At 46.8% G+C, this 15801-nt stretch overlaps 1 protein-coding gene across 1 annotated transcript; it reads left to right on the top strand.

Annotated features, from left to right (window-relative positions):
- Nucleotides 1-1052: 1052 nt before the first annotated feature.
- Nucleotides 1053-15325, top strand: LOC130383760 (TBC1 domain family member 10A-like). The gene is made up of 9 exons (XM_056591537.1): nucleotides 1053-1240; nucleotides 2575-2674; nucleotides 7526-7633; nucleotides 7909-8015; nucleotides 8303-8417; nucleotides 9668-9733; nucleotides 10762-10951; nucleotides 11310-11464; nucleotides 12178-15325. Exons 1-9 carry the CDS (start codon nucleotides 1053-1055, stop codon nucleotides 13117-13119), a joined length of 1971 nt encoding a protein of 656 aa, XP_056447512.1. The 3' UTR covers nucleotides 13120-15325.
- The last annotated feature ends 476 nt before the right edge of the window (nucleotides 15326-15801 follow it).

Raw genomic sequence — 15801 nt, forward strand, 5'->3', positions numbered from 1 at the left:
CATCCAGGGAAATGTATTCACAATGTTTAACCTGATTTTTCTTTTATTCGTGCCCTGCAATATTGCCCCCCACGATTGTATTTGGGTTTTGGTTTATAACATCAACAGACAAAAAGAAATCCCACAATATTTTAACATTGATTCTGTCTTGTTCCCTTTGTTTTAAGTCACCTGGCTTCAGTTGATTTGTTTATAACATCAACAGACAAAAATAATGGCAACAATATTTTAACATTGATTCTGTCTTGTTCCCTTCGTTATTAGTCACATCTATTCGGTTGTCTTGATAAATGTGTTGTGGTCAGTTAGTTTAGAGTGTAATGCTCTTGAACTCCTCAATAAAGGACAATACATGTATCTGTGTTTATTAATTGTTATGTCCTCCATATTTCTTGCTCTAAATTTTGATACGGATCGCAGAATGGTCAAAGTATTAATTGTGCGCTCAAAGAAAAAAATTGCAAGTCCTCCGTGGACCACCAGAGGGAGCAGCGGGGCGCTCTGCTCCAGTGTTGACAGACCGGAGGAGACCGAGGAGGGTCGAGAGACCGGAGGAGCACAAAATGTCTAGGAGTCTAGGAGTGGGTGACAACGAAGCAGAATAGCGTTAGATAAGTAAACTATCTTGAAGATGGACATGTGCGCTCTGGTAACATGTTGGGCAATCAAAAGTAAAACGGTTTGACTATAGGATTGAACTAAACGAGCACATTCCCGGTGATATTTGTTGTATCCACACTAAAGCTTCCTACTAGCTAATGTTTGCTGACGTTAGCATCAACGTTAGCAAGTGGTAGCTAGCAAGCCAGCTCAGCCAGTGGCAAAAGTAAAGCTCACCTCTCTGGTACAGTCTGCCGACTGCCATGTCGGTGTTCGCCTAACACGGCATTTCTTATTTTACCGAGCTAACGATAAGCTGTGGCCGCGAACAGGACATGCTTGGGCGGCTTCTCAACCCGACATGCTTCCCGAAAAAGAGCTGAAAGTTTGAGCTGTCAAGCTTGTTGACGTAGCTAAGCTACTTAGCGGAGCTAGTTAGCCGAGCGGCTACCATGGCCAGGATAGAGAACGGTCGTCAGTCGATCGATACGAGGAGCATCAGAACGATCAGCAGCAGCCACACGCACATCGACGACGAGAGCTCCTTCGGCTCCGACTCGGAGCTCAACGGCTTCGTCAGCGAGCGGCACACCGACAAGTACGGATTCATCGGCGGGGCACAGAAGTACTCCGAGGAGTCGTAAGTAGTGAACTTATTGAACTTTGTAGACATTGTTTTTAAGTTAGTGTCCGTATGTGTTTGTATGTGCACGCAACGCAAGGCGGTTTGTGGGATAACTAAGGAGATAGATCATAGATTGAATGTGTTCAACTTTTCAAACCACTCGTTTTTTCTGTCCCAGCTGTCAACAAACGTCCCCTCGCTGAGGTTGAGCTGTATTGTGGTTATTGGCTTGATACGGCCTGGACTAATCAGTTATCCAAAGGAATGTATTCCCTGGCTGCATATGTCTTTTGCGCGTGGTCTCCCAAGGGGACAAGTTAAGTGAGGGATGCAAGATGAGATTAATAAATGTCATCGCTTTACATTGGATTAGTCTGCGACACAATCCAACGTGGCGATTATTGTGCTGTCCTCAATACGTCGCTTTATACTACAATAACACGACTTAAAAATCATGTCAATGTCATTTTATTTGTTCAAGCTATTGTAAGCTATTTTCTGTGCTTTTAAACTAAACATGCACAAGCACATTTCAGTGATATTTTCACTCCTTTTTGTTGGACCTTATGGCTACGAAACAGTCCTGAGAATTAAGGGAATCAGAGTTCAGCAAAGGGCTTCCTGGCCTGAGACGTACTGCTTGATGTAAGGTTTACTGGAGTTTGTGGCATTGCCCTGTGCCACAACCCTGGTGCCCCATTACTAAAGACCCGTTTCTGGCTAAAAGGGTTGTGTAGGTTTTCACTGACATGGTGTTTTATTGGACTGTTACGACATTGGGCTGGTGCAATCTACCATGTCCAGACTTATAGTCTCAAGGCATCCAATGTTCTTGGACAGTGTCTGGCTACCTCCCCTTTTAAATAAATTGCGCTGCCCAAGATTTATAGTAGACCTCTCTTTGAAGACTTTCCATACCCTACAATTACAGGCCTGTGTTGATCAGTTAATGACATGGTTGAGCTTCACATCAGGCACACATCAGGATGCAGCCTATCCATGGCTATATTTAATTTTTCTGTTTGAAAATGTCTGATCTTCATGGCTTCTTCTTGGAGCTGAGTGGAACAATCATTAATTACATCATGGAACAGGCTCAACCACGTGCCCTTTGATGCAAAACTATTTAATTTATTTTGATTGTTGTCATATGACATATTTATATGTAAACTTGACCAACTTGTTTCTTAGTTCCTGATACTACTAGATGGCATTTAGCCTATTTCATTCATTTGTTTTCTTTAAATGTATCCCTGCTCTCTGCATATTTTAAGTCTGGGCTATTGAATTAGTTTAACGAATGACTCACACTATAACTTATCTCTGCTCCCTACCGCTCCCCTCTGCAGGGCCCAGGACGTGCCTCCAGAAGTGCTCAGGCAGAGAGAGGTGAAATGGCTGGACATGCTCGGCCATTGGGACAAATGGATGGTCAAGCGTCACGACAAGGTCAGAGCAAGGAGATGGGCACACTTCTGTCCTCCATTTAGCCTGTAGCGTGTTGGTACAAATATTGAATTGCTAATGTATTTCGGCAATTATGTATTTGTTAAAGTGGCTTTCTGTACGCACGCTAGTAGCACAATACATTTATGAGTGTTTTTTTTTTAATACGGTAGCCTTGAGTATTTGCTAGGAAAGCTATCAAACACAGTGGCAGCCATGTGTCAATATTCAATTACTCAAATAGGAGGCCTCTGTTGTATCATACCACTTGGCCTACTCACTCGCCTAGCTGGTTCTCAATAATGGCTCCGCAAGTATGCAACTCCTGCCCATTTCCATGAGTCAGCAGCAGGCCGGAACACGATCCATCCCTTTCTCTACAGTCACCCCACGGATCATGTGACAGAGTGACAGTCTGAGATGCAGGGTGGAGCACAGCTGACAAAGCATAACAGACACTGTTGTGAAGTTCCCTGTCTCGCTGTGGGCACAGCTTGTTGTCATTTGCTCTCGCTGCAGTCCCCCGAGTGAACACGCTGATGCTGTGTAAAGGGAAACAGTCATGAATTAGTGAGTTTGGAATGGAAGTGATTGACTTGGTAACTGCCTACACACTTGTGGAAGTGATGGTTGTGTTTCTGGGTTTATTGCTACTGGACACGTACAGTGTGTATACAGCTCTCCTCAGAGGGTTGAGTGCTCTATCAAAAAGACAAACAGCTGTCTAATGGAAATGCAGGTTTGAAGCCTACTGTGTGATTTGCCAGTCTACGCACACATTGTAAACCCTTTTGCGATATTCTTATTTTGAGGAATTATCTTAAATTATCTTAAATTATCTTAGGTGAGCCTGAGAAAAATCAAAGCATCAATTTGATTAAACGGCATATTTGAACAACTGGACAGAATAAACAGAACGTTTATATTTTCCTAATTTGTACTCCTCCTTGTAAAACCTTCAAAAAACTACTGCTTGGAATTGATTGATTGCACTAATTAATTGGCTGACCCGCTGCGTGTCCACAGGGGGTTCAACCCTTATTGTTCGGATGACCCTCTCATTTGCAATAGAAGAAATAAGTGAAAAAATTCCCAAAGCAGTCCACACAGATCCACAGCCTAAACGCACATATTCAGCATATATATTCAAAACAATTTCAAAAAGTAAGAAGTAATCCTCAAAGAAATGTATAAAAGTAGGGCTTACAGTGTCGCACACTGACAGATACATGTATTATTTTCCTTGCCTTTGGAGCCTATTTTATGAGTGATATATCTCAGAAGGGAGGCAGAATAAGTCATGTTTAGGCGTAAACTGAACATCTGTACTCAATCCGAACAGGTGGAATTAGGGATGGACGATATATATATACTGATATCGCAGTATGATCCCATTGTGCAGTAATTATCTTGTAGAGGGATGCCTCCATTGATTGTGTGGCTTGGTTGTGTTCGACGTAGAGCCCACCTAAAACCGCTATATAACAATCAAGTTTCATTGGCTGGTTTCACTGACATCTGTAAGTGTGAGCAGACGGGTCCACAATACGAACACACCCTGTGGAGCAAACCACGTGACGTGTGTGACTCAATTGATTGAAGAGAAGGAGGCCTTGGTGACACTCGTCAGTTCAATGCGACTTTAATCAACCGACCACGCCAGGACGCATTAACTGTCAGGCCCAGATCGGAGTTCACATTATGACATTTAGCAGAATTTTTTTTCCCAAAGCAACTTACTTATGCGTACTTATTCATAAACATGTTCACACAATGATGGCGATGTCCACCATGCAAAGCGACCGCAAGCTGGCCTGGAGCAGTTACTGTTAGGTGTCTTGTTCAGGGACACATCGACAATCGGCTAGGAGGAGCCAGGGATCAAACAAGCAGCCTTCTGGTTGTCAGCCCGCTCTCCCTCCTGGGCTAAGCAGACCCCCAAGATCAGACGTTGCTCACATTGTGATCTGAAAAGCCAGACCACATCCTGTAGTGGTCCTGCTCTCATTCAGATCCGATTGCGTAGGTGTGACGGAAATCTGGGCACAATGTCGGCGGACTAAAGGTCTTTAAACCAGCGCCCCATGACTTCATGGAGCCTGCCAGGATTCTTCTCCGTCATCTCGGCAGGCACTTTGGGAATCATTCAGGGGATCTCTTCTAGTTCAGGTTTTCAAATTTTTAAGGGCCCAAGGCGGGTCATTTCCGGTCTTGGAGCATTATACCGTTCCTGTTCGTCTTTGTGATTGTGTCATGAAATTGGCTCGTCATTGTTTATTGTAAGCTACATTAGCCTCTTTAGCAAACCGGCCCGAAAACAAACAACACAACTTTACTTTAGATTGTATTGCATGCACAGCAAGACACAATTCACAAATTGGTGACCGTAATAAAGTAGCAATGTAATCAAGTGTCTAAGAGCATTTAAAATCAACATTAAAATGGCCAAAGTGGTACAAATACGAAGAAAATAAATCTCTTCACGGGCCCAGCCATTTTTGTTGAGAGCATCATCACTGATCTCTGTATACTCTCGGAATTCCAAGAGATGAAGACAAAAAGGGGGCGTGCCTCCAAGAAAGCTGGGAGATCTTCCGACTCGGAAGGCCGGTGTCGGATTCAGGAAAACACCATAACCTATTCTGTGATTTCTGCAGGCGTGCTTTAATACCTTTGCGTGGCCCCATTCTCTCTCTCTCTCTCTCTCTCTCTCTCTCTCTCTCTCTCTCTCTCTCTCTCTCTCTCTCTCTCTCTCTCTCTCTCTCTCTCTCTCTCTCTCTCTCTCTCTCTCTCTCTCTCTCTCTCTCTCTCTCTCTCTCTCTCTCTCTCTCTCTCTCTCTCTCTCTCTCTCTCTCTCTCTCTCTCTCTCTCTCTCTCTCTCTCTCTCTCTCTCTCTCTCTCTCTCTCTCTCTCTCTCTCTCTCTCTCTCTCTCTCTCTCTACGTCTTTTTTTGGTACCGTCATTTGACGGTATTGATTGATTTCACTTGGAATATGTACTCTGTAGTACCAACGTAAATTGGTCAGCAGCCCTAAGTACCTATTGCGGTACCCTAGTGAACCGAACCCTGCATCTCTTCTCTTTGAGAAGAGATGCAGAAGTCTATGGGTTTGCGGAAAGATTCAGTAGCTACCAGGGGCTATGTCATATAAGTGTTTGCTCAGATCCTGGCATCATAAAGGAGAGAGAATATATATGTAGTGACATAGAAGCCCAGGAGGGCTTTTCTGGGGATGAAGAAAACTATAACTTTTTCCAAAGTGATATTGTGGTTGTCCGTCAATCGAAGTAATAGAGTTGCTGCTCATGCCCAGAAACAAAATGTATGTTTATATTTGCTAACTCTATAACATGTCAACCCCGCCCGTAGTATCAGACATTCCTGCCAGGTTTCATGATCCATAAATGAATGATTTGAATGAACCTCTAGCTCGGTGTGTGTCTGTACTGGTTACAGCCTGCTTAGTCCCCACTGTCATGGTGGCGTAAATGGCAGCCAAGAAGTATTCAATACGCACCCTTGTTCAGCCTCGCATGAGTGCCAAGAAGCCCATCACCTCCTTGGCATCCAGTCCAGACGGCCTTTCTCTGTTTCATGTCTTCCAGTTCAGTTCAAAAATACCCCACACTTCCGATTTCTTTGGCAGTTTATTGCTCCTCCAGCTTAGTCGTGTTTTCAAGTTCAGCCAAAAACTGAAGATCTTATAATCTAACACAACTTTGTCTGAAGACCAACTGTGTGTGTGTGTGTGTGTGTGTGTGTGTGTGTGTGTGTGTGTGTGTGTGTGTGTGTGTGTGTGTGTGTGTGTGTGTGTGTGTGTGTGTGTGTGTGTGTGTGTGTGTGTGTGTGTGTGTGTGTTACGCATGCAGATCCATGCTGTGCAGGCCAGATTTCTTCGGTATTAATGTTGGCCCAAAACCAATTTTCAGTCTGCAATTTCTTGCTATACCGACACCTGTGTTTCATTATACAGTTTCTTCTGTTAGCACTCAAATATGTACTTTATATTAGTGTCCCCAATCACAAGGAATCAAATTCTTTTCATCAGGTCGGAATCTTTGACGTGCGACCTCATCGTTTAATGTAATTCATGATATTGTAGTTTTGCTTTTAGGGTTATTCAATTCACACAATTAGTTTTGAACAAATGTAATGGCATAAGAAATGAAAAAAGAAAAAATTAACAGTTTATAAGAAGATCATCAACCAGTGTGAAAGTGTCCCCAACTGGTCCACCATACTGCTGCACATCCACCTAGAAATGACACCGTTAACGCTGACCTCGGTGACCTCCCTATTTACTGCCATGCGTCCTGCGTGTGACGTCCTTGTTATTGGTCTTCCCATGTGGGTCACTTCAGACCAGTTCACACTGGAATCTCATATCAGCCACACAAAACAAACAGCCCAACCAAAAGATGGAATCTGAGCAAATAAACTGAAATTGAAGATTTAGGCTTTCAGTGTAAAGGAAGCCTTGGCTTTTATTACCGAATGCAACCTAAAACATACTGTAGAAAAATACTGATGATTTTTATGTATTTTTCTACAGTATGTTGTCGGTTGTATTGCAATCAGTATTTTTCTACAATATTTCTCTAATGTAAATCTGACAATGGAGAAGGGACAGTGTGGGACACTTATGATGGAGAGTCACTTTAAGACTATCCAGACTGCAGCCGCAGAAGCGGTTCTGTTCTCTGTTCAGAACCAGCGACACATGACTCTACATATGGCTTTCATTCTCCACATAATCGACGTTGAGCCTGTCCCTGAGTGGGAGGGCGGGCGGTCTGCATGCTCACCCTGTGGTGCGGCTGTGTTGTGACCGCTGTCATGGCCCTGGTCTCCAGGTGAGGCTGCGCTGCCAGAAGGGGATTCCCCCGGCCCTGAGGGGCCGCGCCTGGCTCTACCTGTCCGGGGGGAAGGTGAAGAGGGAGCAGAACCAGGGGAAGTTCCAGGTAGGCCCACTCACTCACACCACCTGCTGTGTTCGTATTGTGTTAGTTTGTTTTATGAATCTAGGGCTGCAACAATTAGTTGTTTTAAGTAGTTGAAAATGTTCTATCCATGTATATGTATGACACACAGAATCATACATATATTGAAAGATGGATATGTATGAATGATCGTGGTCTATAAATATCTATATCTAATCTATATAGATATAGATATAGATATTTAAAAAAAATAGCAGCCATTGTGTGAGATGAACACGCTGGGGATGTGTGTCCAGGAGCTGGATAGCGAGGCAGGTGACCCCAAGTGGCTGGATGTGATCGAGAAGGACCTGCACCGCCAGTTTCCCTTCCACGAGATGTTTGTGTCGCGCGGAGGCCACGGGTGAGTCCTCGCACAATGGAAGGGATGGCAAATGTCCTGCTGGACATTTCCACTTTCTGACTTAGATCGCTCTCTTTCTTTGCTCTCTTTCCCTATCGTTCTCCGTCTCTCTCTCTTTGTCTTTGTCTTTCTCAATCCCTTGCTTGCTCTCTTACCTTTCTCACACTCCCTCCCTTTCATCCTCTCTCACAATCCTCCCCTCTCTTACCTCCCTCTCTTTCATCCTCTCTTTCAACCACCCTTCTCTTTCTTACTGTGTGTGTGTGTGTGTGTGTGTGTGTGTGTAGGCAGCAGGACCTGTTCCGTGTCCTGAAGGCCTACACGCTGTACCGGCCGGAGGAGGGCTACTGCCAGGCCCAGGCCCCCATCGCCGCTGTGCTCCTCATGAACATGCCTGCTGAGGTGAGCAGCTGGATGACTGTACAAACACCGCGCCTCTCTTTATTAGGCCCTGTCGCTGTGATATGTGTAAACACACCGCCCATATGGGCTCCTGGGCTATTCTTAGGCTAGGTTCTAAACACTGTCCCAGGCCACAGCGCAACTCCAGCAAGGCCCCGGTTAAGGCCTTTGGTAGAGAGGCCATGATGCGCCGTGTCTGGAGGGAGGACATTTTAGAGTCTTTGTTCGGTGCTGGACACGAAGCGCCCGCGTTGTTCTTGTCAAACATGGCCGCCGCAGAGCTCCTGCTTTACGACCCTGGCCTTCTGCGGAAGGGTCGTGGACGTGTTGGTACAGGCGTCAAGCTCGCACACGACCCCAACAACAACCACAGGAGGGTGGGAAATAGGAACCGCATGAGTGACATCGTAAATCCTCCATTCACATCCATGATTTCGACAAACAGTTCACGCACTCCGTGGGGAGCGGCAAAAGTGTGACGGCGTGCAGCAAGTGAGGAATGCTGTTGTGAGCAGGGAGGGCTTGAGGGCTGTGATGACCTTGTTTCTGGACCGATGAGGATGCAGTTGAGTTTAAGACTAACTTAATTAATCACGGATGGGAAATTAGTGTAATTGTAGAGAGTACACTAAGGACAAAATGGGATTTAAAAAGCTACATATCTTTTGATCAAGAATAAAAAAGACCAAGTATTCCAAGATATAACGGTGGAATATACATAGAAATACACTGTAAATGCTTGCGTTACTCACATGTAGATGTGTAAAAAAGTTTCTAGTTGTAAAAACTCTAAACGACCGCAAATACCTTGGAAGTGGTCCGTCATGTCTGCAGACGGTTAAATTGTATGTTCCTTTTTCATTTCCTGTTTCTCTTCCTCTTTACATTTCCATAACATCTAGGGCATTCAGCCGACGGTTTTATCCAAAGTGACTTACTATAAGTACATTTGTCAGAAGAAAGAGAACGATATCTCTGTCGGTACATCCAGAATGTTCAAAGAACATCCAGACTTTAATAAGTGCCAAGCACTTAAAATTGCTAGGTTAACCCATATCCCGTATACAACAAAGATACCTAGGATAACGATGCTACGTACTATTTTTAAGTGTTTTCCTTTCTAACTCTTTTCTGTGCTCTATTATTTTGTGTATTGTAATCTAACGTGTGACTCACAGCCTCCCGTGTTCAGCACTGCCTCGATGCTGCAGCTGTGCGTTCCCTGACATCACGGCTATTTGTTTCCACAGGACGCCTTCTGGGTGCTGGTCCAGATCTGTGAGAAGTATCTCCCTGGCTACTACAGCCCCGGCCTGGTAAGCTCAGAGCCCCATGCTGCTGGACTCACGAGGCAGGATCCCGTGTTCTCAGATCTCAGATCCTACCCTACTAATTAGTTCCTTATTTGCCACCAAGTGCGAGCGAACCCGCCCTGGGCTTTCGTACCTTGAGTTCAGGGATTTGATGTAAAAATGTATGGAAGGAATTCTGTGGCTTTGACTCACGAGGTGAAACTCGCCGGCTACGAGCAGTCTTAAGTACTATTATCGTAGCCCGGGGTGTAATGCAGCATTATCCCAGTGGTTGAGCCAAGTCAGAGATGACTTAACCAGTAAGATGAGTTCTGCAAGTTGGCTCCTGCCTGGTGTAGAGGCCGACCACAGCGCTGCTTCCCAGGCCCGCTTCCTCTGCATGGCACATGCATCAAAGGAACAAAATGTTGAACACAATGCTCTCAATGTGTTACTGAGATAATGAGGCGTTTAAATATATCATCGTTCAATGTAAGGCCGGGAATGAAATGTGTGCCGCTGAACGCTTCAACAGAGTATTCTAAATGGTATCCAGAGTGTGTTTGACTTGTGTGAGTTGATGTGTGTATGAAATATCTATCAAAATGTGATAAACTCAGGACCAAATTATAGTAAGAAGGAGATTTAATCCTCGAGGCTGGCCTGTAAGGCCAGCTGTGTTTAAGCCCAGTGAATGCTTTGTATGAGAGTTGAATCGTGGTATATTATTAGTACGTGATGGTTGCCAGCTCGGCCATAAAACTTTCACCGCCGTCATGGAAGTTCTGTTAAACGAACAACCATAAAAAACTGTTTAAGAATAGTGTTGGATAATCTTGTTTTTTTCATAGCGATTTTAGTTCAAATTTCTAAATTTCTGATCACGTGTCAGAATAGTGTTTGTTAATCCTTTTTCCATAATGATTTTTAGTTCAATATTGTACAGAACTGATCAGCTGTCAGAATAGTGTTTGTTAATCCCTTTGTAATAAAGTTTCTTAGTTCAGGTGTTAGAGCTGCGTGCTGATCATTCGGGTGTTCTGGGCCTACAGGAAGCCATCCAGCTGGACGGGGAGATCCTGTACGCCCTGCTGCGCCGCGTCTGTCCGCTGGCCTACCGCCACCTGGAGAAGCACAAGATGGACCCCATCCTCTACATGACGGAGTGGTTCATGTGCGCCTTCTCCAGAACGCTGCCCTGGGCCTCGGTGCTCCGCGTCTGGGACATGTTCCTCTGTGACGGTACACACACTACAACAGCACTCTACGCCGTGTGTGTGTGTGTGTGTGTGTGTGTGTGTGTGTGTGTGTGTGTGTGTGTGTGTGTGTGTGTGTGTGTGTGTGTGTGTGTGTGTGTGTGTGTGTGTGTGTGTGTGTGTGTGTGTGTGTGTGTGTGTGTGTGCGCGCGCGCGTGTGTCTGACAGACAGAGCTGCAGTTTTAATCTGCAGCAACGTTCTGTTCATTAGCTAGGTCTAGAGTACTTTTTCCTTGCTAATTAAATAGTATAATTTACTGAAACAAGCTAACTTTGTATTTAGTGTGGTACTTTCCACCTATCCAAACTTTGAAGACATCTTTCTTTCTCTCTCTCCGTCCCAGGGGTGAAGATCATATTCAGAGTGGGCCTGGTGCTGCTGAAGTGCATGCTGGGAAGCCGTGAGAAGCTGAAGGCCTGCCAGGGCCAGTACGAGACCATGGAGCTGCTGCGAGCCCTGGAGCCCCGCTACATGCAGGAGGGCTTCCTGGCCCGGGAGGTAGGGCCCCCCCCAACACAACCCCTCTCCTTCACACACCACCGCTGGTTAAGGGATCTGAACCATGGGTAAAAACAACTTCAAAGACCTTCCAGGGAACCTGTGTGTGAAGCGGATTGGCCAATCAAAGGACAGATTAACGTGGTGCACTGTACTCGGAGCCACTCGGCAGTAGGCAGGGGCCCGGCAGTTCATATCTAACGATTTAATGGTGCGCTCGTGAGGGAGAAGAATGGTGGCTCAGAGAGGCAGCGGAGGGAAGAGTCAGCGAGAGACGAGCTGAAGTCCTCCAGAGGCTCCCAGTGTGGGCCGCCCAGCGTCTGCGTCCTGGTCTGTGTCCAGGCAGACAATGGCCTCTCTCATCGCTGCCTCCCTCTTCCAGACCACGGCTGGCCACACATTCACATTTGCCCCCGGGGCCTTTCGGCATTTCCTTACAGTGGGGATCGGGAGTAGAACTGTGAATGATGAGACACACAAGCTTAGAAGCCCCCCCCCCTCCTTCCCTAGTGTGAGTCTAATTCGATTGGTTGGTGTGTTGGATGTCTTGGGGTTAGTAATGTCCACCAGGAATGGCAGCCTAGAGATGGAGGCCTGACCCCCCCCCCCCCCCCCCCCTGCTCCGAACCACCTTGGCCTCAATTCAGTGAAAGTCCCTGTGGATTAAAGTATCTGCTAAATGAGTAAAGTGTGTGTGTGTGTGCGTCTCTCAGATCGTGGAGGTCCCCGTGTCGGCGCGGGACATCGAGCGGGAGCACCACTCCCAGCTGAAGCGCTGGAAGAAGAACCGCGGCGAGCTGAACTTCAAGTCCCCGCCCCGGATGCATGGCGCCCGCGTCATCATGTTGGCGGAGCCGCCGCGGCGCCAGGACCTGCAGCAGAACCCCACCATCGTGGTGCCGGTGCCCCCGCCCACGCCCCAGATGAAGAAGGCCCCCAAAAGCAGGGAGGAGCGGAGCAGCATCAAGAAGAAGAAGAGCGGCCGCAAGTCCTCCCAGACCCCGGAGCCCATCCCCAACCCGTACCCCATCATGGAGGAGCCCCCCCCCCAGACCCCGCCTCTGCTCTTTACCGAGACACACCCAGCCTCCCAGCCACTCCCAGCCCAGCCTCTCCACTCCCATTCACTCCCCACTGAGCCCCTCCACTCCCAGTCACTCCCCACCGAGCCCCTCCTCTCTCAGCCCCTCCCCTCCCAGCCCCTCCCCTCCCAGACACTCCCCACCCAGCCCCTCCTCACCGAGCCCCTCCTCACCCAGCCTCTCCTCACCGAGCCCCTCCTCACCGAGCCCCTCCCCTCCCAGCCCCTCCCCTCCCAGCCCCTCCTCACCCAGCCACTCCTCACCCAGCCACTCCTCACCCAGCCACTCCCCTCCCAGCCACTCCTCACTGAGCCCCTCACAACCCAGCCCCTCCCCTCCCAGCCCCTCCCCACCCAGCCCCTCCCCACTCTGCCCCGCCCCTCCCAGCCACTCCCCCTAGCCCAGCCGGAGCCCCCGCTCCCCCCAACAGCAGAACCGTTGCCCACGCCGGGGCCTGACCCTTCCCAGCCGCAGCAGACACCCCCAATAGAACCCCCGCTCGCTGCCAAAGAATCCCTCCTCCAGAGGTCCACCCACAGCCTGAGCAGCACGGAGCAGGACACCTACCTGTAGCGCCCTCTACGGCCCCGACGGGAACCAGCATCCTTCCCTTTTCTAACACCCGCACCAGCACAGGGGCGACAGCAAGCGACTCCACTACGTGTGTTGATGAATGGGAGGTAATCATTTTTCTTTTTAATCACGCTTGCTCGATGACGACACCACATTGTTTGTACCCAATGTTGTGTCTCATACCTACATTAAGCAGCTTATGCTATAGTGTCAAAGAATCGATATCCATGTGGTCATAGCTCCCCTGGTCAATCTGGTCCTGTTACCTCTAATCATTTCCTTTTTGTTTTTAATGTGCGACTCTAAGCGATTTGTATGCAAGGCCGTCATCGGCGCATTTCAGTTTCAGGGGAGGTTGATGAAAGCTCCCCATACAGTCTGATCTTTATGCTATACATTTATGGTGACAATCCATGCTGTCGAGTTCAATCAGACAATGGCGATGTCCTCTTCTGTTACAAGCTTGTTGAACATTTCCTCCTGTAATCACCAGAGGGCAGTCTTGGGTTTTACTGTTTCAATGCTGGGCACACAATTCAAAACAAACGTTTGTTCTTATAGTATTTTTCTTCAAATGTTACAAAATGTTACTGTCGATTAAATCACATGTATACTTTGGTTTCAGGACATTGGTATGAAGCTAGCCCTCTATTATAGCTCAAACAACAAGCTCACTCTGAGGTGTTTTGTAACCTGCCGGATTGCGTTGTGTGTTGTTTCACTTTGAACCATATTTATTTGACGCAAAAGTAAACTTAAGACATCCGTCGGGCTTCCAGGGGCTTTGGGAGGTTTGTAAACGGGCGAAGTGTCTCGGCCATCCTTATCGGGTTTCATCAGATGAGCAGAACGGCCAAGGAATCTTACCTTGAGCAAGGCACTAGCAGACACTACACACCAGCACTATGTCATGATAGACCTGATCCATCAAACATTCCTCACTGTTCCACACATTCCGGCCTTCCCGAGGGCTAATCACTTTTTTTCCAAATGCAAATCTGCGTTATGTATCCATATATATCTGTGCATGTAATTCCTGTAATGTCTGGGCAGGTCAGCCCCCCCAACACCACTGCCCCTCCTGGTCCTTCACACACCTCCAGGTGGACCCGAGTCCTTCTGCGGTGCGGGGGGGGTCATGTTTGTTCGTTCTTTCTAAACGCTAGAAATCCCAAAGCAAATGGAGTCACTGTCACTTTTAGATGATTCACTACCAGTACCTGTGAGCAGCAGAGGAAAGGGAATACTATTAGTTTTTATTTAGTGGGGAGGGGAACCGTTGCCGCTCTTGTTGGAGAGAATTGCACTCGTTTGTCTGGGAGTCGAGGAGCCCAGTTGGGAGGATCCATTATCACGGTCATGATGGACAGTCTCTTTGATGGGAGGATCCATTATCAAGGTCATGATGGACAGTCTCTCTGATGGGAGGATCCATTATCACAGCCATGATGGACGGTCTCTGATGGGAGGATCCATTATCACGGACGGTCTCGCTGATTGGAGGATCCCTTATCACGGTCGAGAGGGACAGCCTCTGATTGGAGGATCCCTTGTCACGGTCGAGAGGGACAGCCTCTGATTGGAGGATCCATTATCACGGTCGAGAGGGACAGTCTCTGATTGGAGGATCCATTATCACGGTCGAGAGGGACAGTCTCTGATTGGAGGATCCATTATCAAGGTCCAGATGGACAGTTGACACAATCAATAATTGGGTGAACAAAGTTACTGATCTCTCCTTGTTAAGATTCAGATGAAGTCATTATTTTTACGAGCATCCGAGTGGCTGCAGATGTAATCCTGAGTCATTCCACTCTGTGTCTCCCCTGGTAACCTACATTAAGCAATACGTTCTGAATGTTTAACAGAAGGACTAGAGAGATTTAGCCCTCCACATTGTCTGCTTCTTTTGTTTTGTTTCGCCAATATATTTGTTTAATTTAATTGTCTATGTGTAGATATTAAAGATTTGTTTTTTTGCCATTATGATATTCTGACCATCACTCGCATCAAGGGAAGCATTTATAAGTGATTTTAATGAAATTATTTTGGGACTATCGGGACATTTTGGTATTAACTTAGTGCCATTTTTTTGTACTCTTGGGAGATTGGTTATTTCTTTGCCATTTGCAGCTAACAGTAGGCTTAACATGATAAATAAAAGCTGTTCACTATTTGGATTTTACAATTAAAGTTTTGTCTAAAATATGATGTTTCTTCTATTTACTTCAGCCTATCCCTGTGTTACAGCTAATGTTATAAGACTGTTATTAAAAATGACTACATTTGTTTCAGAGCTCAGTGAGTCTTACTTTGTTATGCAGTAGCAATATTTCCTCAGCAGGTGGCGAAAGAGGGTCATTCCTATCACTTAAACCAGGCCTTTACGAGACTAATGTTTGACCTCTCCTTCACAAAGAGTGGTCGTTCCTCACTATGAGCTCATCTCTCCGGAGGTAATGTGTAGCTCCCTGAAGCCAACTGGACTAACAACAGTTTACCTTGGTCCTCTTAATTTGGTGTAAAATGCTACCGCCCACCACCATTAGCTCTGAGATAATTGGACTGGAACCAACATTGTGCCTCAGGCGTCGTAATTTCCCCTTGACGGGGAAATTACGAGCCGTGTGAACGTGAATAAGCCTAGTAGCTCATCTGGATCGTAAAGCTGTAGGCCGGGTC

The sequence above is a fragment of the Gadus chalcogrammus genome, chromosome 6 (assembly GCF_026213295.1).
Source record: "Gadus chalcogrammus isolate NIFS_2021 chromosome 6, NIFS_Gcha_1.0, whole genome shotgun sequence".
NCBI classification, from domain to species: Eukaryota; Metazoa; Chordata; class Actinopteri; order Gadiformes; family Gadidae; genus Gadus; species Gadus chalcogrammus.